General features: G+C 41.7%; 2 protein-coding genes across 15 annotated transcripts in view; both read right to left on the bottom strand.

Annotated features, from left to right (window-relative positions):
* PRKAG2 (protein kinase AMP-activated non-catalytic subunit gamma 2) overlaps positions 1–225 on the bottom strand; it is a 568,070-nt gene extending 567,845 nt beyond the window's left edge. The window contains exon 1 of the mRNA XM_050940419.1: positions 219–225. The gene's annotated coding sequence lies outside the window, so the exon portion shown is untranslated. The remainder of the gene's footprint in view (positions 1–218) is intronic.
* Positions 1–21,178, bottom strand: part of KMT2C (lysine methyltransferase 2C) — a 339,555-nt gene that overhangs the window by 20,546 nt on the left and 297,831 nt on the right. For all 14 annotated transcript variants that reach the window (XM_050940383.1, XM_050940389.1, XM_050940387.1 and 11 more), the window contains 5 exons: positions 20,175–20,286; positions 17,484–17,562; positions 17,301–17,364; positions 10,169–10,401; positions 4,889–6,589 (listed from right to left, as the gene is read on the bottom strand). In XM_050940383.1, coding sequence (XP_050796340.1) covers positions 4,889–6,589; positions 10,169–10,401; positions 17,301–17,364; positions 17,484–17,562; positions 20,175–20,286 — 2,189 coding nt within the window. The remainder of the gene's footprint in view (positions 1–4,888; positions 6,590–10,168; positions 10,402–17,300; positions 17,365–17,483; positions 17,563–20,174; positions 20,287–21,178) is intronic.

Below are 21,178 nucleotides of genomic sequence, written 5' to 3' on the forward strand. Positions count from 1 at the left end.
TGAAATGCATTTGTTCAGATCCATGTTAATTTCACATTTTTATAACACGTTTTATTGTATTTTTCTAATAAATGATGATTAAAGAAAATATCTGACACTTGAAAGTTTAATTCCCAAATTTCCTGTGCACTATACTAAGTGACATAGTACATCGGACAGAAGATAACATCTTGTAGTCTATACTTTGTTCACTTTGCCACCCCACTGACAATTGTAACTGCTGTTTTTGAGTCCACAATACAATATATGAACTATCATTACCTCCACTGTAGCCTGCAAATGTCCTTAAAAATTATAGACCAGAAGCATCTTCTGAATGTTGGCTAAAACTTATACCCTTAATTAGGAGCATTCACTAGGCCAGGGCATAATAAAAGAACTGGTTTCAAGAACAAAGGTTCATTTAATGTAAATATATTCCTGGTTGAGCCAAATGTGGATTTATGGCTAAAACTAACAATTTTGCTTTGTACTGAAAGTACAAAAAAAAAAAAATAAAAAAATAGTTCATGACAATACTTTTAATGCAATTCTTCTTAAAACAATTAGCATAGGATTTAATGGTGCAAGTGACAGGGTGAAGTAAAAAGAAAGACTAAAATAGTAAATATTTCAATTATTGATCTAACCTGCTGTAACCATTCTTTCCATCAGGGAAACCCCAAATCACTCCCTCAGCGTATCTTTAAAGATGGATCCCTAACATCCGCTTATACTACCAACCCCTCACCACCCACTTCCGTTTATTTTTATCAGATTTCATTCACTCCGAGCTGACTTTATTTTGCTTCCAGTCTGTGTTCAGATTTCATGGAGTCATAACACAATTGGAGGGGAAAACTAGGATGACAACAAAAAACCAGAAATGCTAACAATAAAGTGATCAGCTGTGAGCAGATCCTAATTTCCTTCCCCAGCAGTTTTCCTACTTCTACCCTTTTTTAATAATTAAATTATCCAACAGTCATTAACATGTTGAATTACTGTTTTCCCCCCATACTAGTAAAACTATTAGCTCTAGAAATGTTACGTAGATATAGAATTGCCTCAGCTAGAGTGCAGGCATACCATATGTTCTCTGATGTGTAATTGTAGATATTCCCAAGTTATACATTTCCCTGCATTCTGATTGAGTCTTGCATGTCTAATTTCCATAATTATGTGAATATCTGTACTCTGATTGGCTGACAGCCAATTTTAGCCAGAGTACAGGGATTTCCATATTAATTGTACAATTATTTCTCAATCACACTATGAATATGCAAATATCTTTTCTCTGATTGGCTATAATAATTCTTCAGCTCTGACTGGTTCTTGTATTCAAATTTTTTAACTTCTTTGCCAACTGCAAAGACAGTCGCCTCAGCTTCTGACTACTCTTCAACTAAACCTGAAAAAAATACAAAATTTACTTAAAAGTAGAAAAAAAATTAACAAAAGGCAAAGAAAATAGAGCTGGAAAACAGATGAAGGGGAACACCTTTTGATTCTTGTCTTTTCTGGTCATACGCGTGTTTACATATATAACTTAAAAAAATTATCTGAAGTACCTAGCCTCTGTCAATTCGGTTTGTAACACAATTTAAACCAATAAATATCAAAGTTACCGTAGAGAGATGAGCTTTGCTCACTAATAATGAGGGAGAGGAAATGGGACTGTATCCAATTAACATAGCAGTTACTATTAAAAAGTCAGCAATTGTCAAAGCCCTTTATCCAAGATACAGCAGTTAGTTCCTATGCCAAATACAGTAATTCCTCACTTAAAGTAGTAGTTATGTTCCTGAAAAATGCAACTTTAAGTGTAACAATGTTAAACAAATCCAATTGTCCCATAAGATTTTCGGTAAATGTGGGGGGTTAGGTTCCAAAGAAATTTTTTTGGGCAGACAAAAGGCATTATACTGTATAGTACTGTACTGTGGTTGGGAAGTGCCCATGGCTTACCCGACACAGGCACAGCTGGCTGCAGGCAAGGACGCTAGGAAGCACCTTGGCAGCAGCAGCTGGAACTTCCCCGGAGAACAGGCTCAGATTTTGCTGGGAATGCTCCAGGCCCACCTCTTCCTGTCCCCGCTCCACCTCCTTTCCAGAGCACGCCACATCCTTCCCCCACCACAAAGTCCTAAGCACCACCAAACAGCTGTTTGGTGGTGCTTAGGACTTTCTGGGAGGGCAGTGGAGGAGCAGAGACACCTAGCTTCCCTGCTTCTGCCTCTCCCTCCCAGAAAGTCCTAAGCACCGCCGCGGTGGGGGAAGAGCTGCGAGGGTGGGGGAAAGAGATGGAGAAGCGGAACTTGTGCAATGCTCTCTTGTAAAGCCGCTGCTCTTCCACAGAATCCTACAAGCAGGCAGCCAAATGACGTTATAAGGGAGCATTGCACAACTTTAAACGAGCATGTTCCCTAATTGAGCAAGGACGTAACACTGAAACAACGTTAAGTGAGATAACATTAAATGAGGAGTTCCTGTATAAGAAAATACTGCTGTATCACAGATTGCCAGAAGAGTGGCAACTGTCGGTAAAGACATCATTTTTTAAAGGTTTTTTTTTTTTTAAATAGCCAGCACTGTAAGACAGAGACAAACGAGGAGGGAGAGACGGTGGATGACTAGAGTGGAAAAGGAAGGCCCAAAAGGATTTATATATATTAAGGCAATCAACCTTTCGTGAGAAATAGGAAAATTATTTTTAACTTTTATTGAAATTAAAATTTGAATATTACATTTAAAATGTACAACACTAAAAGTTTGGGGCTGCATTCTAGTAATTAGGCAATATCACTATCCTGGGCTAATACCAGTACTGTCTTCTCAGTTTACTTGCTATAAACACCGTGGTCGTCAGGCTTGCCATTCATTCAGCAGAAGATGTGCTTATTTATCTCACAAAAAGGGAAGACCCTAAATAAGAAACATTATTATTTACAGAGATGCCCAGAGGCCTCAAACTGGATTAGGGTAGGTGCCGTACAAATGTATAGGAAAAGATAGTCCCTGACTTGAAGAGTTTGCAAGTTATGGCCCAAATCTGCAAGTTCATACACATGAACAAGCCCCTTGTCTGTGCAGAGCCCCACTGAAGTCGCACCCAGGCCTAATTTAAGATAGGAAACCAGTGAGTGTTACAGACAAATGAAAAGAGCATGAGGATACACAATTAGGAGGTTTGGAATACTTTCCCCCCTCTCCTATATTGCCAGGTCTTCTGAGTAGGAATGTTTAGAAAATAGTCAAAAAGTGGAGGTAGTTGATCTTTGGAACAATGAATACAGGAACCACAGTACAAAAGAAATGTACTGATATATAGTTCTGCTGACATAAAAAACACAGAATTTAAACTGCAGCATTACTCATGGTAAACATCAGAAATGGGTACGTTTTAAAATAATGATTGTCTATTGAAAAACAAATTAACCTTTGTATTATTTTTAGGGATATTCATTTGTGAACAGGCCGAACTACTGTGTTATATTAAAAATTAGTCCTTCTGAAGTGGCTGATTTATATAGTGGCAGATTGTGGTCTGTCCTGTGTGCGAGTCGGGAGAGGGTGGGGATAAGGTGCCCTTACTCCTTTGCACCTATGCTACCTCTGCAGAGTTAAGGACAATAAGGAAGAGTTTCTTAAGAATATTAGAAATAAAAATAATCCTAACAATGGTACTCGTCTATTACTAGATGGAAATGGTAGAATTATCAGTAATAATACAGAAGAGGCAGAGTGTTCAATAAATATTTCTGTTCTGTATTTGGGGACTCAGTGACTCTGAAAAGGACTTGGGGGCTGTGGTGGATAACCAGCTGAATACGAGCTCCCAGTGCAATCCTGTGGCCAAAAGGGCTAATGCCATCCTTGAATGCATAAATAGCAGGGTGACCAGATGTCCTGATTTTATAGGGACAGACCCGATTTTTGGGTCTTTTTTTTATATTGGCTCCTATTACCCCCCACCACCTGTCCTGATTTTTCACATTTGCTGTCTGGTCACCCTAATAAATAGGGGAATCTCAAATAGGATTAGAGAGATTATTTTCCTCTCTATTTGGCAGTGGTGCAACCACTGCCGGAATATCGTATCCGGTTCCTTTGTTCACAATTCAAGAAGGATATTGATAAGTTGAAGAGGGTTCAGAGAAGAGACAAGAGAATGATTAAAGGATTAGAAAACCTGTTTTATGGTGACAGATTCAAGGAGCTCAATCAATTTAGTTTAACAAAGAGAAGGTCAAGAAGTAACTTGATTACAACCTGTAAGTACCTACATGGGGAAAAAAAATTAATAATGGGCTCTTCAGTCTAGCAGAGAAAGGTATAACATGATCCAATGGCTGGAAGTTGAAGATAGACAAATTCAGATAGGAAATAAGTGTATATTTTTAACTGGGAGAGTAATTAACCATTGGAACAACTTACCAAGAGTCATGGTGGATTCTCTATCACGGACAATTTTTAAATCAAGGCAGGATATTTTTCAAAAAGCTCTGCTCTAGGAATTATTTTAGGGAAGTTCTAGGCCTGTGTTATACAGGAGGTCAGACTAGGTGATCACAATGGACCATGCTGGCCTTGGAATCTATGAGCTGCTAATGTCTCATCCTTGCTCAGCGGGGCAGAGCCTTGGTTCCCCCTCTTCCTCCACTGGCACACCTGCATGCCATACAGCAGAGCATACAATGCAACAGATTTACATCCAGCCCAGTTTAACCCTGCTTTACAGTAGCAGGGAGATTGGGATGGAGATTAGTGATTTGGGGATTCTCCCCTTCCCTGCAGTGGGGCTGCTCCAGAAGCATCACAACTTGCTGCCGCATGCTTGGCATTAAATTGTAATGTCACCATCTAGCCCTTTACATGTTGACATGCATTTCAAAAACAAGCACCTTACCATTCCTTCAGCTGGGTTCTGTTTCTCCACCAATTTGTTGTCCCCAACACTTTCTTCTTCTGATCGGCAGCTGTTCTCTGATTTCTGATTTACAAGAGAGGATGATTTTTTATTTTTAAGCAAGTGTTTCAGCAATTCATTCCCTGATTCCCCTTTTGCTGCTGGGGTGCTGGTTGATTGTGCTGGACTCTGTGCTGAAGAGTCAGGGTGCAGTGTGGCCTTGTCTTCTTCTACTGTAATACCACTTTGAGTCTCTGTTTTAGGCTCAGCTTGACCAGAACATTGATCAGATTCTGCTTTTTCCAGTTTAATTTCCTGAATGCTGGCAGGCATATCTGTCCTGCTCTTTTCAGTCTCAGGATTTACACTAGATTTCTGAGGCAATTTCTTTTGGAGCAAACCATTATTGGAATGCTTACATTCCAGATCTAAGGAAGGCGGGTTCTCCACAGCATTTGTTGTTGATGAGCCTGCTAGCTCCGCTGATTCATCCTGATGATGAGTAAGTTCACTGGGTGTGCTAACTGTTGGGGTAGAGGTAGAATCTGAAACAGCTGGAGTTGGGGGTGCAGTTATATCTGAATGTGGAGTTGATGGGGCTTTTATTGACTCAGCATCATCATCCTTTTTCTTTTTTCGTGTCCTTTTCTTTTTTCCTTTCTCTTCTGGAATTATATCAGAATACAGCTGAATGAGAGACTGACCTGACCCAGGGAAATTTGGTGCATGGGGCATGCTGGTGTCTTGGCCACATGAAGGACCACTACCAGCTGCTGGAGGTCCTGCAGGTATACCAGGCGCAAATGGAGGCCGTACTTGGTTCTGCGTGAAGCTGGTCCCAGAGATACTCCCATGGGATTGTTTTACAGAATGGAAGTTAGGGGATCCACCAGGAATTGAAGGTGGTTCAGGTCCAAAAGGGGCAGGCCCCAGTGGTCTTCGCTCATTGCTTTGCATAAAATTTACTGCAGGTGGTGAGTTCACAGGGCTTTGTTGCAAAACTTGCCCCATTTGCTGCTGTTGATGCTGTGGAGATTGCTGAAGGGGTCGTGGAGGCGGCATGAAATCACAGGGTAGGTCAGAGTTAAAGAAAGGTATCTGAGACAAGGAAGCTCTGTTATTTAATTCTGACCCTATCATGCCATGTTGTTCCATTTCCATCCTCTGCTGCAAAGCCCTCTGTCGGTCCACCTCCTGCATAAGCTGTATTCGTTGCCGTTCTTGCTGCTCTCGTAAACGCTCCTTTCGTTCCCGCTCTTGAAAACTTTCACTAAATGGGTTATTATCATCAAATTCAACCCTTGGTGGTGGTCCTGACTGTGCATTTGCATTGGAACCTGGCACTGGAGTTGGTGTGCCAGGATTCATTGGCAACTGTGTCATTGGAGGCTGCATCCTTGGAGCACTGAGGGGCAGGTGATTTGGAGGAGCAGTTGCAGGTTGCCACCCAGGTAAATTTGGCATTCTGGCTGGGTTGGATTGCCCAGGAATTACAACTGTGTGCTGCTGATGCTGGAGTTGTTGTGCTACCATGGGGAAGTTCTGCTGATTCATTGCTGGTGGTGTTCCTCCTGGAACCACAGGTGGCTGAGACTGGACTCCTGGCATTATAGAATGTGGTGTTATCCCACACTGCTGCTGCTGCTGCTTGATTCGATATTCTTCAATGAGCTCTGCATGTTCCTTTTGCTGTTTTCGAATCTGAAATTTAGACAAGTCATTACTCATCTCTACAAGGTTCTACTTAATATATAATAGACCTAAAATATATAGGACATACTACATTGAAATTATTTTATTGGAAAATGAGTCTTGTCCAAGATTAGCACTGGAACACATTAAGCTTATTTCATGTCCAATATCTATCAGCTAACCAAAAAGAATGCAATCCTTCCCAATGCCAGTTTCCATACTATTAACTGATTATACAACATATAACCACGAAGAACCAGAACAAGGGACAATATTTCAGAAGCAGCGCTGATCTTTAAACTAGAGTTTCATTATGCAGCACTATTCAAAACTGCAGAGAACTTGCAATATATAGGCAAATAAGAAATAAATTATGCAGAAAAATATATATTACTGCCATTAGCCATATAGTGACTTTTGTTTTATTTGTTACTATAGTTTGCATTTATGTGAAAAAACCATTTACAGTAAAGGCTATTTTAAAAAAGCTCTAGAGCACCTGAAGTGCATGCTATATAGAGATAAACTCTTGGTATTAAATGTACAGTGGAGGCTTGACTGCAATGGCAATAGGGACTGGGGTTCGATCCTGGAGCCAGCTAAGCACCCTTCAGCTTTCAGGCCCTCGTTCAGGAAAACATTTAAGCACATACTTAAATTTAAGCCTGTTTAAGTTCCACTTAAGCATATATTTAAGTGTTGTCCTTAATCAGGGCATCACTGACTTCAAAGGGAGTTGAGGGAGCCCAGCACCTTCCGGCATCAAATGCAATATAGGCTTATAAAATAATAGAAAAATAAAACACCCTTAACTAACAGGCTACAATTATCTATCATTAATATCATGGCTAGCAACTGTAACAGAAGATTAGAATGAAGTAGAGTATGTGCAATGCATTATTACCAGTATTGTACGAAAAAGTGTTCCCTTTATCTGTGATCTATTGTTAATAAAAATAAAAAATAAAAAAATTAAATTATATCTGGTTGCTTCATCTTCCCATCACATCTGTCTCTACAGAACTGCACCAAGCCCCTTCTACGAAAATGCTCTTTCTACAAATTGGAAAGAAAAGGCAACAAACATTCTATACTTCACGAACAGAGGTCAATTGTAAGGATATTGTAGAATACTGTGCCCAACCCTGCTGGCCAAAGACATAAGGCCTCAGTTCACTGAAGCAATTAAAAATACATGCTTAACTTTAACCCCATTGACGTCTCTTTAACCCCACTGACTTCAATGGACTTAAAATGTGATGAAAGTTAAGCTCAAACTTAAGTGCTTTGATGAATCAGGACCTAGGTCAGTTTGTGGGCTGGATCCAGTGACATGATGTAGTTCTGTGACTTGCATGATGGCCTCACACACTGCAGAATCCTTCACTTTTTAAAAAAAACAACTCAGTTTCTAACCCTCATGGCTGCAGAGATTACTTTGTAAACATGAGCAGAAGTAAACTGATGTCATGATATCTGCCCTAGTCTGCAGCCAGACTGAAACTATGACTAAAAACCGTGGCCTCCTCTCTCCGCATTAATCTCATGGGAATGTCAACGCTAAAGCCCAATGATGACACTTCTGTGACAAAATTAACTATTTCACTGCTAATCATTTCAGTATATAAAAGGGACGAGATTTTGGAGCTGTTGCAGGAAAGGAGAGACTGAGGGTAGAACAGAAATGAAAGACAAAGGGAAGGGAGAGAAACAGAGAGAAGGCAATGAGGAAAAAAGAGAACCAAAAGGCAGAAGTAACAGTGGTCTAAAGTGGACCATATTTTCTTAGTGAATTAGAGTGACTGCTACACAAATAATAAATAAAGCTTAGTTACTTCAGAAAGAATTCACTGTTCCCTTAACCTCTGTGCAAACCTCCCACTGACATCAGTGGAATAGCTGCTGTGGACTGAGGGTACCATAAAGTCTTTAAATTATATCCGAGCCCACAGGTCTTAATTCAACATGGAATGCAGCACTCTCCTCCAAACGAGTCTGATACCCTGGGCTTAAATTCTAAAGAATAAGGAAGAGGCTCCTAAACTGCACTCAGCACAGCTCTAGTATCAGATTTCTTCTGAACTGTGACTATTTTATATAGTGACCATGTAACCTGATAAGCTCTCTCCTAGTATTCACTATGAATTTCTTGTTTTTCACAGAATAAAGAAAGATCATACAAAAATACAATATTAAACTGTAATAAAAGAAGGCATTTGAACAGGAAAATATAAAATAAATGACACATCAGTGACTATTACATAAGGTAGAATGCTACCAAGTGGATCTGGTGAAATGATAAAATCAGAGAAAAAACCCTTAGTTGATGGATTCCTTCAGTGGAAATACAGCCCTGTATTTCAAGATGTTCCTATTCTTATATAATTGCCAGTGCATCTGAATAGACTCTGGCTTTCCTTCACACTGCTGCCACCCGGTCTCTCTCTTCCCAAGCTCTTAAAACAGTTTTTTTCCCATTGTTACTGTAGTTTTTTCTCTTGTAGTTCCAGTAATGCTGAGAAATTGAATCTCATAACTGACATTACTCATGTGAAACATGAGGAGTTTTGTTTGTTTTTTTAACATGAATTGCACTGTGTTTAATTGTTACAGTTAGGGCTGTCAATTAATCACAGTTAACTCAAGCAATTAATTCAAAACAAATTAACTTGATTAAGAGAATTAATCATGATTAAGTGCAGTTTTAATTGCACTGTTAAACAATAATAGAATACCAATTTAAATGTATTATAAACATTTGGATATTTTTCTACATTTTCAAATATATTGATTTCAATTATAATACAGAATACAAAGTCTACAGTGCTCACTTTATATTATTTCTATGGAAAATATTTGCACTGTAAAAAGGTAAACAAAAGAAATAGTATTTTTCAATTCACTTCATACAAGTGTTGTAGTGTAATTTCTTTATCATGAAAGTGCAACTTACAAATAAAGGTTTTTTTTGGTTACATAACTGCACTAAAAAACAAAACGATGTAAAACTGTAAAGCGTCCTACTTCTCGTTCAGTCAATCGCTAAGACAAACAAGTCTGTTTACATTTACGGGAGATAATGCTGCCCGCTACTTATTTACGTCACCTGAAAGTGAGAACAGCGTTCGAATGGCATTCTTGTAGCTGGCATTGCAAAGTATTTACACGCCAGAGATGCTAAATGTTCATATGCCCTTTCATACTTTGACTTGTAGATTTCACTATCTTTTGTTTATCTTTTTTTACAGTGCAAATATTTGTAATAAAAATATAAAGTGAGCACTCCACACTTTGCATTGTGCATTGTAATTGAAACAAATATATTTGAAAATGTAGAAAAAATCCAAAAATATTTATAATAAATTTAAATTGGTATTCTATTATTAACAGTGTGATTAAAACTGTGATTAACTGAAGTTAATATTTTTAATCTTGCAATTAATCAGAATTACTTCTTTTTAACCATTTGACAGCCCCCGTTACAATGCATATCTAGTGGAATTAAAGAAACAAGTAAGCTTACAGTGTTATACCTTAATATTAAACAGAAAAGATGCTGTCCTGTTTTTTTTTTTCCCAAATTGTTACCTGTTCTAGCTGTTTTTGGACCATACTCTGCTGCTCAGTAACATGCTTAAGCTGTTCTGCATCTTCTTCTGGGAATTCACGGCCAGCTTTTTTGGCAGTGCGTTGTTTTGCTGAAAGCGCTTTTTTTGATTTTCTGTGTGCTCCAATTTGCTCTTCAAGGTATTTCTGTTGCATTTGCAGAAGTTGTTGTGTTTCTTGAAGCCATTCTTCATATTGCTTTCTCTGTGAATCATCTGGAGGGGGAGGGGAGTAATACAAGGAAAGTAACCATTAATATTATACGAAGGACTCTTGTTTTAAATGAAGGGGTTATTTACTATGGCTTTCATACTTCCTACATGCAGCACAAAATTTAAAGTAATAGTATCCATCAAAAATGCACAAAAAGAAACAGCACTTCTAAAAAGGCTTTCAAATCCCAAACAATATCTAAGCCCCACCAAGTCCCCAAAAAGCAAACTCTATCATTCCATTTACCTCCCAATCAGCCCCCGACACAGGGGACGCATAGGAACACAGGTGAATCTTGTACCATGATTTGGTCATGACCAAATTTGGGTTCTAGTGGATTCAAAAGGGAAATTAAAACTCTTACTTTGCTATCAGCCCCCTCCTGTGTAAACTAAACTTAAGAATGTCAAATAATCATAATACATGGGGAGAGGCAGTCTCTCAAACAGATAGGATACAAAGCATGTACGGCATACTAGGGTAAAAACACCACCTTACCTCAACTGACATTGACTGGTAGTCAGCTGAAATCACCGACCACAGGAGCAGTAAGAGCAAAGGGATTGAAAAAAATTGTTACTTACCTTTCGTAACTGTTGTTCTTTGAGATGTGTTGCTCATGCCCATTCCATTTCAGGTGTGAGCACGCCCACGTGAGCGGTCATTGGAGATTTTTGCCGTAGCGGTATCCATAGGGCCGGCTGTAGTGCCCCCTTGAGTGCCATGCTCATGCGTTGGTATATTAGGTGCTGCCAGCCCTACGCCCTCAGCTCCTTCTTGCCGGCAACTCCGACAGAAGGGTAAGAGGGTGGGTAATGGAATGGACATGAGCTACACATCTCGAAGAACAACAGTTATGAGAAGCAGGTAACCATTTTTTCTTCTTCAAGTGCTTGCTCATGTTGATTCCATTCCAGGTGACTCACAAGCAGTATCAATAGAAGTGGGCTCAGAGTTCATGGCTTTGCAGCTTGCAGCACTGCTCTGCCAAAGGCAGTGCCGTCTCGACTTTGCTGGGAAAGCGCATAATGAGGTGCAAACGTGTGGACAGATGACCAGCTAATGGCCCTACAGATCTCTTGGATTGGTACCTGTGCCAGGAAGGCTGCTGACAATGCTCATGCCCTAGTCAAGTGTGCAGTCACAATCACCGGCGGAGGCACTTTCGCCAGCTCATAACAGTAGCAGATGCTGGCTGTGATCCAGGACGAAACCCACTTAGCAGACACTGGGGTGACCTTTCATTCTGTTTGCCACCACTATGAACAACTGCATTGACTTATACAACGGCTTTGTTCTATCTGCCTAGAAGACCAGTGCCTTCCTGAAGTCCAGGATGCGTAGCCTGCGTGCCTCATTTGACACATGGGGCTTTGGAAAGACGACAGGTAAGTATATACCCTGGTCAGTATGAAACTGGGAAATGACTTTGTGCAGAAACGCTGGGTGCGGTCGCAGCTAGACCTTATCCTTCTAGAAGACTGCACAGGGTGGCTCCAAAGTGAGCCTGATCTTGGACATCCTGTGGGCTGATGTTATCATGACCAGGAACGAAACCTTCCAGGAGAGAAGCAGGAGAGAGCAGGAAGCCAGAGGCGCAAAGAGAGGCTCCATGAGCCTCAACAGCATGAGATTCAGGTTCCGTGGGGAAGGGGATCCCAGACGTGCAGCTAGAAATGCTACAGACATTTCAAAGGCCATGCCGTCGCGTCACGAGTGAAGATCGACCTACCTTAGAACAGAGGGTGGAAAGCTGAGATAGTAGTCAGGTCAACCTTGACTGATGACAGGGACAAATCTTGGAGTCTGAGGTGCAGCAGATAATCCAAGACCTTCTGCAGTGGGACCTGCTTAGCCCGAATACACCATTCCGAGGCCCAGCATGTGAACCGTTTCCATTTGACCACGTAAGTCACTCTGGTGGAGGGTCTCCTGCTACCCAGGAAAACCTACTGAACATGGGCCGAGCATGCCCATTCATCCATGCTTAGCCATGCAGCAGCCAAGCCATCAAGGGCAGTGCCGCTGGGTTTGGGTGCAAAACATTTCCATGGTTCTGGGACGGCAGATCCAAGCAGAGGGGTAGCTTCAATGCTGCTTAGCTCCTAGGCAGAGGTGTGGCCAGGCAGCTCCGCACGCCACCTCAGCCTGCAGGCACCGTCTCCATAGTTCTTACTGGCTGTGGTTCCTGGCCAATAGGAGCTGCAAAGCCAGCACTCTGGGCGGAGGCAGTGCACAGAGCTGCCTGGCCACACCTCTGCCTAGGAGCTGAGGGAGGGGGATGTCACTGCATCTGGGGAGCTCCCCAGGTAAGCGCCATCCAGAGCCTGCCTCACCCCATCCCATGCCCCTGCCCCCTTCCACACCCAAACTCTGCTGGAGGTGGGGATGGCGGTGGGCCAAGACTGCCCCAGCAGCGGTCAGTGCGCCTGGCACAGGGGCTGCCTGAACTGCCCCTGAGCCAGGCACACCAGCCGCTGCAGAAGTCATGGAGGTCACAGTTTCTGTGACCTCCGTGACAAACTCACAGCCTTAACTATAAACAACTATTTCCAAGGTCCTAAGGCTCGAAGTCAGAAGAAATGAAAGTGCTAGTCCTTGCTATGGAAGGAAAGGCATTCCAACTAACCACCATGCGCGGTAAGAAGGAACTGAGAGGGCATAGGGCTGGCCATGCCTGATATACCGAAGCCAGAGCGTGGCACTCAAGGGGGGTGCCACGGCTGGCCCTACAGATACCGCTAAGGCAAAAATCTCTGATGACTTCCCACGTGGGCGCGCACACACTTTGAATGGAATCGACATGAGCAATCACTCAAAGAAGAATATAAAGTTCTGTTCAGTACATAAGAACGGCCATACTGGGTCAGACCAAAGGTCCATCCAGCCCAGTATCCTGTCTACCGACAGTGGCCAATGCCAGGTGCCCCAGAGGGAGTGAACCTACAGGTAACGATGAAGTGACCTCTCTCCTGCCATCCATCTCCACCCTCTGACAAACAGAGACTAGAGACACCATTCCTTACCCATCCTGGCTAATAGTCATTAGTGGACTTAACCTCCATGAATTTATCCAGTAATGTAACAAATCACCTCATCTCTGACCACAGATAGCGTTTAAAATTGCATTCAGTGAGAAGGGAACCTCTTTATATAATTTTTTTATATGAGGCCACTTGGAAATGGAAGAATGTAAGAAATCACTGAGAAAAATTGGACTGCATGAGATATCTGTAATCGCAAGCATCTACAGAATTATTAATAAAAATACAAATTGTTTTTAAGAACTACTGAAGTCACCTGTCTCCTGGGGGCAAAGCATGCTACAGTAGATTCTGCTTACTAGCAAACCAGATATTAACATCTGGTTAATAGCAAGATTTTGCCAGGAGCTAATCCCATCCCATTTACTTTAATGTTAGTGGGATCTGGATATTGACAATGGCATGCCTCTTATTACGAACATTTTTTTGGAACAAAGGCTCCAGATACAGACAGGTTTGCAAAGCTGCAGCCAGGGAAGGAAGGGCTGGGACATACCTTCCCTGGCTGCAGCCACACAGACCTGCCTGTGCCCAGTGCTCAGCACAACCCAGAGCTTCCTTCTGGGCCTGCAGCCTTGAAAACCTGCCAGTGCACAGGGTCTGCATAGGAAGTAAGGAACTGCAGAGTGGGAGGGGAGGCTATGAGCAGGGCACTAGCAGAGATGGCGGATGCAGCCCTGATGCTAGAGTTATGTGGTGCCTTTCCCTGTGCTCTCTGGGCTGCACCCTGCTGGGGGCTGCACCTAGAGAAGGAAGAACTGGGATGTGAGGAGCTTTGACCCCCTGGGGGCACAGAGAGAGGTACCATGCAGCTCTGTGGGCCCCCAAGCCCTCCACTCAGAGTAGAAAGCCCTGGCATCTGAGCTGGAACCTCTCTCCCTGCTGCTGCACTGCCTGCATGCAGGTTTGTGGGGCTGCAGCGAGGGAAGGAAGCACTGGAGTGTGTCTTCACCGGCTGCAGCCCTGCAAACTTGCCTTCTGCTTATTGATAAATGCTGTACAATGGCAACTTTTTTGCTGGCAAATGAGGGATTACTAATAAGCAAAATCTACTGTACTTCTAATAATATTCTCACTTGCTTTCAGTCTAGGATTGGGGAGGAGGTGGCCAGGTCTGGGAACAGTACCAGTTTTCTCATATGACAGAACATAAGAAATGCCACACTGGGTCAGACCAAAGGTCCATCCAGCCCAATATCCTTTCTTCCAACAGTGGCCAATGCCAGGTGCCCCTGAGGGAATGAACAGGTAATCATCAAGTGATCCATTCCCTGTCGCCCATTCCCAGCCTCTGGCAAACAGTGGCTAGAGACACCCTCACTGCTCATCCCAGCTAATAGCCATTGATGGACGTATCCTCCATGAATTTAGTTGTTTTTTGAACCTTGTTATAGTCTTGGCTTTCACAACATCATCTGGCAAGGAGTTCCACAGGCTGACTGCGCGTTGCGTGAAGAAATACTTCCTTTTGTTTGTTTTAAACATGCTGTCTGTTAATTTCATTTGGTGGCCCCTAATTTTTGTGTTATGAGAAGGAGTAAACAACACTTTCTTATTTACTTTCTCTACACCAGTCATGATTTCATAGATCTCTATCATATTCCCCCTCAGTCGTCTCTTTTCCAAGCTGAAAAGTCCCAGTCTTATTAATCTCTCCTCATATGGCAACCGTTCCATACCCCTAATCATTTCTGTTGCCCTTTTCTGAACCTTTTCCAATTCCAATATATTTTTTTTGAGATGAGGCGACCGCATCTGAATGCAGTATTCAAGATGTACCATGGATTTATATAGAGGTAATATGATATTTTCTATTTTATTAACTATCCCTTTCTTAATGATTCCCAACATTCTGTTTGCTTTTTTGACTGCTGCTGCACATTGAGGGATGTTTTCAGAGAACTACCCACAATAACTCCAAGATCTCTTTCTTGAGTGGTAAAAGATAATTCAGACCCTATCACTTTATGTGTATAGTTGGGATTATGTTTTCCAATGTGCATTACTTTGCATTTATCAGCACTGAATTTCATCTGCCATTTTGTTGCCCAGCCACCCAACACTGAGACTAATAGACAGAGCAAACAGAAAAACAGGAACAGAACTCCATTATAAAAATGTTTTGCAGATATTCTTAAGATGTATAATGGTTTTGGCACAAACAGGTCTTCCCTTGTGCTTCAGTACCCACCATATTCTACCTTAGTTGTCACTGCACTACAGGCACTTGCAGAATCTAGTGTCTGTGTTGACTCGGTTCTTACAGCTATCCACACTCTCAATGGACACCTTGATTCCATCAATGCTAGGTTAGATTCTGTATCTAATAATATTGCCCAAAGTGACAACTGAGTGGAAGTGTTAAAGAGTATATCTTTATGGATGTGGAAAAAAGACGTTTGGCTCAGGAAAGTGAGATTGAACATACTGAAATATTAACATGTCCTAGTTAAGGGTAACTGCTTGTTGCATCAAAAAAACAAAGGGTGGGATTTTCAAAAGTGCTCAATATTGGCCCAGAACTGCTCTCATTATAGTTAAATCAATGCTGAATGCTATTGAAAATCCCTCTCAGAAAGTCTAGAAAACTTGAGTAAAGTTTCTAATTGCATTCTGTGCATTGGGCCTCCGATATCTGAAGAGGGGTATCTAGCTAAGAGGGGTATCTAGCTACTTCTGTTTTGTTGTTTTTAAATACTTGGGGAGATTTTTTGCAGACATAAAAACTTCTTAGCATATGTAAAAAAAGTTCAGTATTTAACTCTACAGTTAAATCTCTCTCATGATAGAATGTAAGGGCTATGTTTTTTTGGGAGGGGCCAGGGTCAGCTCTGGCTTTTTTGCAGCCCCAAGCAAAAAAAAACAAAAAAGGTGTGTGGGGGGGGCAGAGTGGCAAAGGGGGGGCTGCCAGCGCTTCAGCGGGGAGCTCATCACATGGCCCCGACCGCTGTGCCGCCTGCTGGGAAGGCTCCACGCAGCTCCGGTTGGCAGGGAGAGGAGGACGCGGGCTGCCCTGCCGAGTTTGCTGCAGGGCGCTCCCCTCCTCTGCGCCGCCGCCCCCAACAGGGCAGCCAGAGCAGCAAACAAACAAACAAAAAAAACAACCAAAAAACCCCACAGCCATGCTGCCCTAGGTTTGGGCGGAATGCCACCCCGTAGAATCTGCCGCCCCAAGCACGAGCTTGCTCGGTTGGTGCCTGGAGCCAGCCCTGGGAGGGTCAGGGGGAAATGAAATATTAGGCATATCAACTAAAATAGACGTTTCCAAGTATTTCTAAAATTACCAATTCTGGATGAATAAAATTGCTCTTTCTTTAGGTAGAGGTTCCTGCAGTTAGTTTTTCTGGTTTTCTGACAAGTTTTGCTTAACTAAATTCCAAAAATCTTTTTTCTTTTTGACTGATGATGCAACGCACTTTTTGATTTTTAAATTAAAAATAACTTGTTATTTTGGATAACTATTCCAACAGAGATCCAACAGAGCAATTATTAGATTTTTGAGATAGCTGACTGTAGTTTAATATATAATTAATTACTATTCTTTTGCCAATGGAAAATAGTAATTACTCTATATGATTAGTACTATCAGATTCATATTTGTATACATTTCCATCTTTTTTCATGATGTTTTTGAAGATTTTTTTGATATTGTTTTAATGTTTTAAGATTTTGTATTTTGTTTTGAATTAATATTGTAATTATGAAATGATAAATTTTAAGTAAGCCAGAGAATTAGTGGAGCTAGGAAAATATTTTTTGGCAATCAAATATTCATATGTGACGTTTTCCTTTAAAAAAAGAACCTGCAATATGAAACCTCAAGTTCACATACAAGAAATTATAAGGTTTATACTTACTGACAAAACCAGGACCAAAATTTGGAGGATTAGGCCTAGAAATCTGAGGTGTCAAACTTCCATCCTAAAAACCAGTAAAATGTATAAGCAAAGTGATTAAATCACAATTCCTTTTAAGAAGAAAATAAAATATTCATAATTTATCAACACTTCTTCTGTAACTCTCATATCAAGTTATGTTACCTGTGTGATTGGTTGCTGCATAAGATTCTGGCCTTCACTAGTCTGTGTTCCTGACATTGGCTGACCCATAAAGGGAAACCTATTGATACATAAAGATCAGCTATAACAGACTTTTTAAACTACTGAGCACTTTAGTACAGATGCATTGTTTAAAACTATTTTGAACTAAAATAAAACTTCTAAATCTTTTAGAAATATTTGTTAGAACTATTACATCCTAATTACTTGCCAGATTTTGAAAATGATATTTCTTATTTCACCCTTGTAACATTTTGCCCTCAGTTCAACCTGTTGTGCCTTATAATTCACAAAGGCATTAACTAAAAATGGCTTAAGTTGCCTTATACCAGGAGCTACCTGGAGTTTCCTAATAGTGATAATTAATAAAGGTGGCTGAATGCATACAGATCACTCGAGAAGTCTCTGTGCTTGAATTTTAAATGCTACGTGATGTAAAAAGTAGGATTCAATGTGCTTAGATACCACAGTATAAATACCTCCACAAATTAGAGTAAATAGCATTTTGAGCATTATAAATAGTTTTTTAAAAGGTACTGCTGCTAAACTTGGACAATGTAACTCTAGGGAGCAACAACAAATGGAACCCCAAGGCCCTTAACCACAATGACAAGACAGAAGGAGATGGAATTCGTCATGGACTTGTGTCCTAGATCATGGCTTCTAAATATCACAACCAATTCCTTTTATTGCATTTAGAAACAAAGAGGAATCCAGTGTTCACAGTTAACCTACCCTCTGAGGATGGATGCCACTACAATCTGTGCGAGCACAAGTTTGTAAGTTCTCTTCTAGGGCAGTGGTTTTCAAACTTTTTTTCTGGGAACCCAGTTGAAGAAAATTGTTGATGCTCGGGACCCAACGGAACTGGGAATGAAGGGTATGGGATGTGGGAGGGGGCTAGGGTGTGTGGGTGAGGGCTGCGGGATAGGGCTGGGAATGAGGGGTTCAAAGTATGGGAGGAGCTCTGGGCTGGGGCAGGGGTGTAGAAGGGGGTCAGGGTGCTGAGCTGGGGATGAGCAGTTTGGGGTGCAGGAGGGGCTCCAGGTTTGGGGGGACTCAGGGCTAGGGATGAGGGGTTTGGGGTGTAGGTGGAGTTCCGGATTTGGGGGGAGGCTCAGGGCTGGGGCTGGCGGTTGGGATGCAGGAGGGGGTGAGGGCTTTGGGTTGAGGATGCATTCTCTGGGGTGGGGCCGGGGATAAGGGGTTTGGCGTGCAGGAAGGGGTTGCTGGTTTCAGGGGGCTCAGGCTGGGTCAGAGGTTTGGAGTAAGAGGTTGGGGCGTGGTCTAACCTCCAGCAGTTCCCGGTCAGCAGCGCAGTTGGGATACACCGCGGACTGCGCTGCGGGCCGGAAGTGGCCAGCAGCACGTCTGGCTCCTAGGCGGAGGCACATAAACAGCTCTGTGCGACTCTTGCCTGCAGGACCCCCCATCTCCCCCCAGTTCCCATTGGCCGGTTGCTGGCCATCGGGAGTGCGGAGTCAGTGCTTGAGGCTAGAGCAGTGCGTGGAGCCCCGAGGCTCCCCTGCCTAGAAGCCGGACCTGCTGCTAGCCACTTCCAGGACACAGCGTGGTGTTGGAAAAGGTAGGCACTAGCCTGCCTTAGCTGGGCAGCACTGCCGACGGGACTTTTAATGTCCCGGTTGGCAGTGCTGACCAGAGCAAGGCAACCCACCGCCTTAGATGCCACGACCCAGTAGTGAGTTTTGACCCACGGTTTGAAAAACGCTGGTCTAGGGTAGCTGCAAACAGCCACAGTTGCAATAATGTATCTTAGAAGTGGCAAGGGCATGGACCACCACGGTGAAGTCTTCATTACTAACAGTCAGCTTTATTACACTATGGAGTAGAAACTTATGAGGGAAATGCTAGAAGCTCTACTGCTTGGTCCATTTTAAATTAGTCTAGATAAAAGCACTAGGAAATTTATGGTAGTAACAACAATAAAATAACTAAATCTTGAATAGCAATTTTGATTCATAGATCTGTACTATGCAGAAGAAAAATGCTGCTTTCCCTTTATTGTTTTAGTAGCTTATGTTTAACACAGTACTGTACTGTATTTGTTTTTTTTTTTTTTTTGGGTCTCAGCTGCTACATGATTGCATACTTCTGGTTCCAAATGCAGTGAGTGGTTAACTGGTCAGTTCGTAACTCTGATGTTCATAACTCTGAAGTTCTACCGTACATATCATTATACATTTTACAGATGAGGAAACTAAGGTAGAGAGAGATGAAATGGCTTGCCCAAAGTCCTACAACAGATCAATGGTAGAGCTGAAAATGGAACCCAGGTCTTCTGAGTTCCAGTCCAGTGTCCTGTCCACTAGAACACACTGTCTTTACCCTAGGGAGCAATGCTGTACTGGCATGGAGTATGAGCTAAATGATAACCTGGGCCTTTTTTCACATCTTATTATGATTCACTGTGAATAATTGTGATGGTCTATAATGTGCTAATGCTGTGGCTGAGAATGACTTTTCAGACTCCAGAGGGACAAGGTGGGTGATCTCATATATTTTATTGGACCAACTTCTGTTGGTGAGAGAGACAAGCTTTCAAGCCGCACAGAGCTCTTCTTCGGGTCTACTGATGCTGGCGGCTAAAAGGCTATAATACTTCGGGTCACTTTTCCTTTTTTACTTTAAACAATAGTGTCATCTTTTGCATACCTGTTCATAACCATTGGTGGCATTCCCATATTGCTCTGTGCCATTACTTTATTGATACCTTTAAGAGCTACCATTTTTGCTTTCATTATTGGATCAGTGATTGCATCAAAATCTATGAAACAAAAACAGTAATGGGTGAATTACATAGCTGAACATTTTGATCTTACTGAACTACCAATATAACGAATATTTCCAATATTGGCACATGTACTAATTCCTTGAGTTTAAAACAGCTGCATTACAATTATTTATCCATGCGTACTTCAAATTAATTTTTTTCTTCGCTTTATAACTAGAGATTAACATGCAGGTTTCTGTATTCTGTAAGAAACCTGCACTTCAGTAAGCATCTCAGGAATAGGATTGACAGTGCCCATTATAGCAAAAGGAGTAACTTTCATTGCTATAGTGAGCCAAGAAACGCAAAAGAAGGGATATTAGTTTGAGAGAGGCTGGAACAGGAGACTTGGCTAGAGGGTGAATCCATTAAATTACAAACATCACCAAGTTAATGGAGGTACTTGACAGGGCTGCCTTAGTCACCATGTACAGTGACACAGAGGAGGCATTTACTGCTATTATGAAATAGAATTTATATATAAAAAATCAGGAAAAGGAGTGCACTTAGTAGACATTATTGATATTGATACAACAGTGACAGCTAGTCAGAAAGCTCCAGTTGTGTTTAGACTCCTGTACCACACATTGACTCAGTATGTTTTTTAGCATTTTCGTATTACATTAACGAGCTGTGGATTAAAATACCTGTTTTATATATCTAAATACTATGAAGTGATATGCTATGTTATACCGGTAAGAACAGATTGCCAGCTTCTAGTCAGAACTTTTCGTTTTTAAGTACATGCAGAACAATTTTTCCCTAGGTCCAATATAGGTGAATTAATAATTGTACTTTGTTCTAATATATAATAATGTATATACATTTTATTTATAAAGCACTGCAGTTGAAGCAACACACAATAATGTAATTCATTCACCATAAA

Source organism: Gopherus flavomarginatus, chromosome 2 (assembly GCF_025201925.1).
Source record: "Gopherus flavomarginatus isolate rGopFla2 chromosome 2, rGopFla2.mat.asm, whole genome shotgun sequence".
Classification (NCBI taxonomy): domain Eukaryota; kingdom Metazoa; phylum Chordata; order Testudines; family Testudinidae; genus Gopherus; species Gopherus flavomarginatus.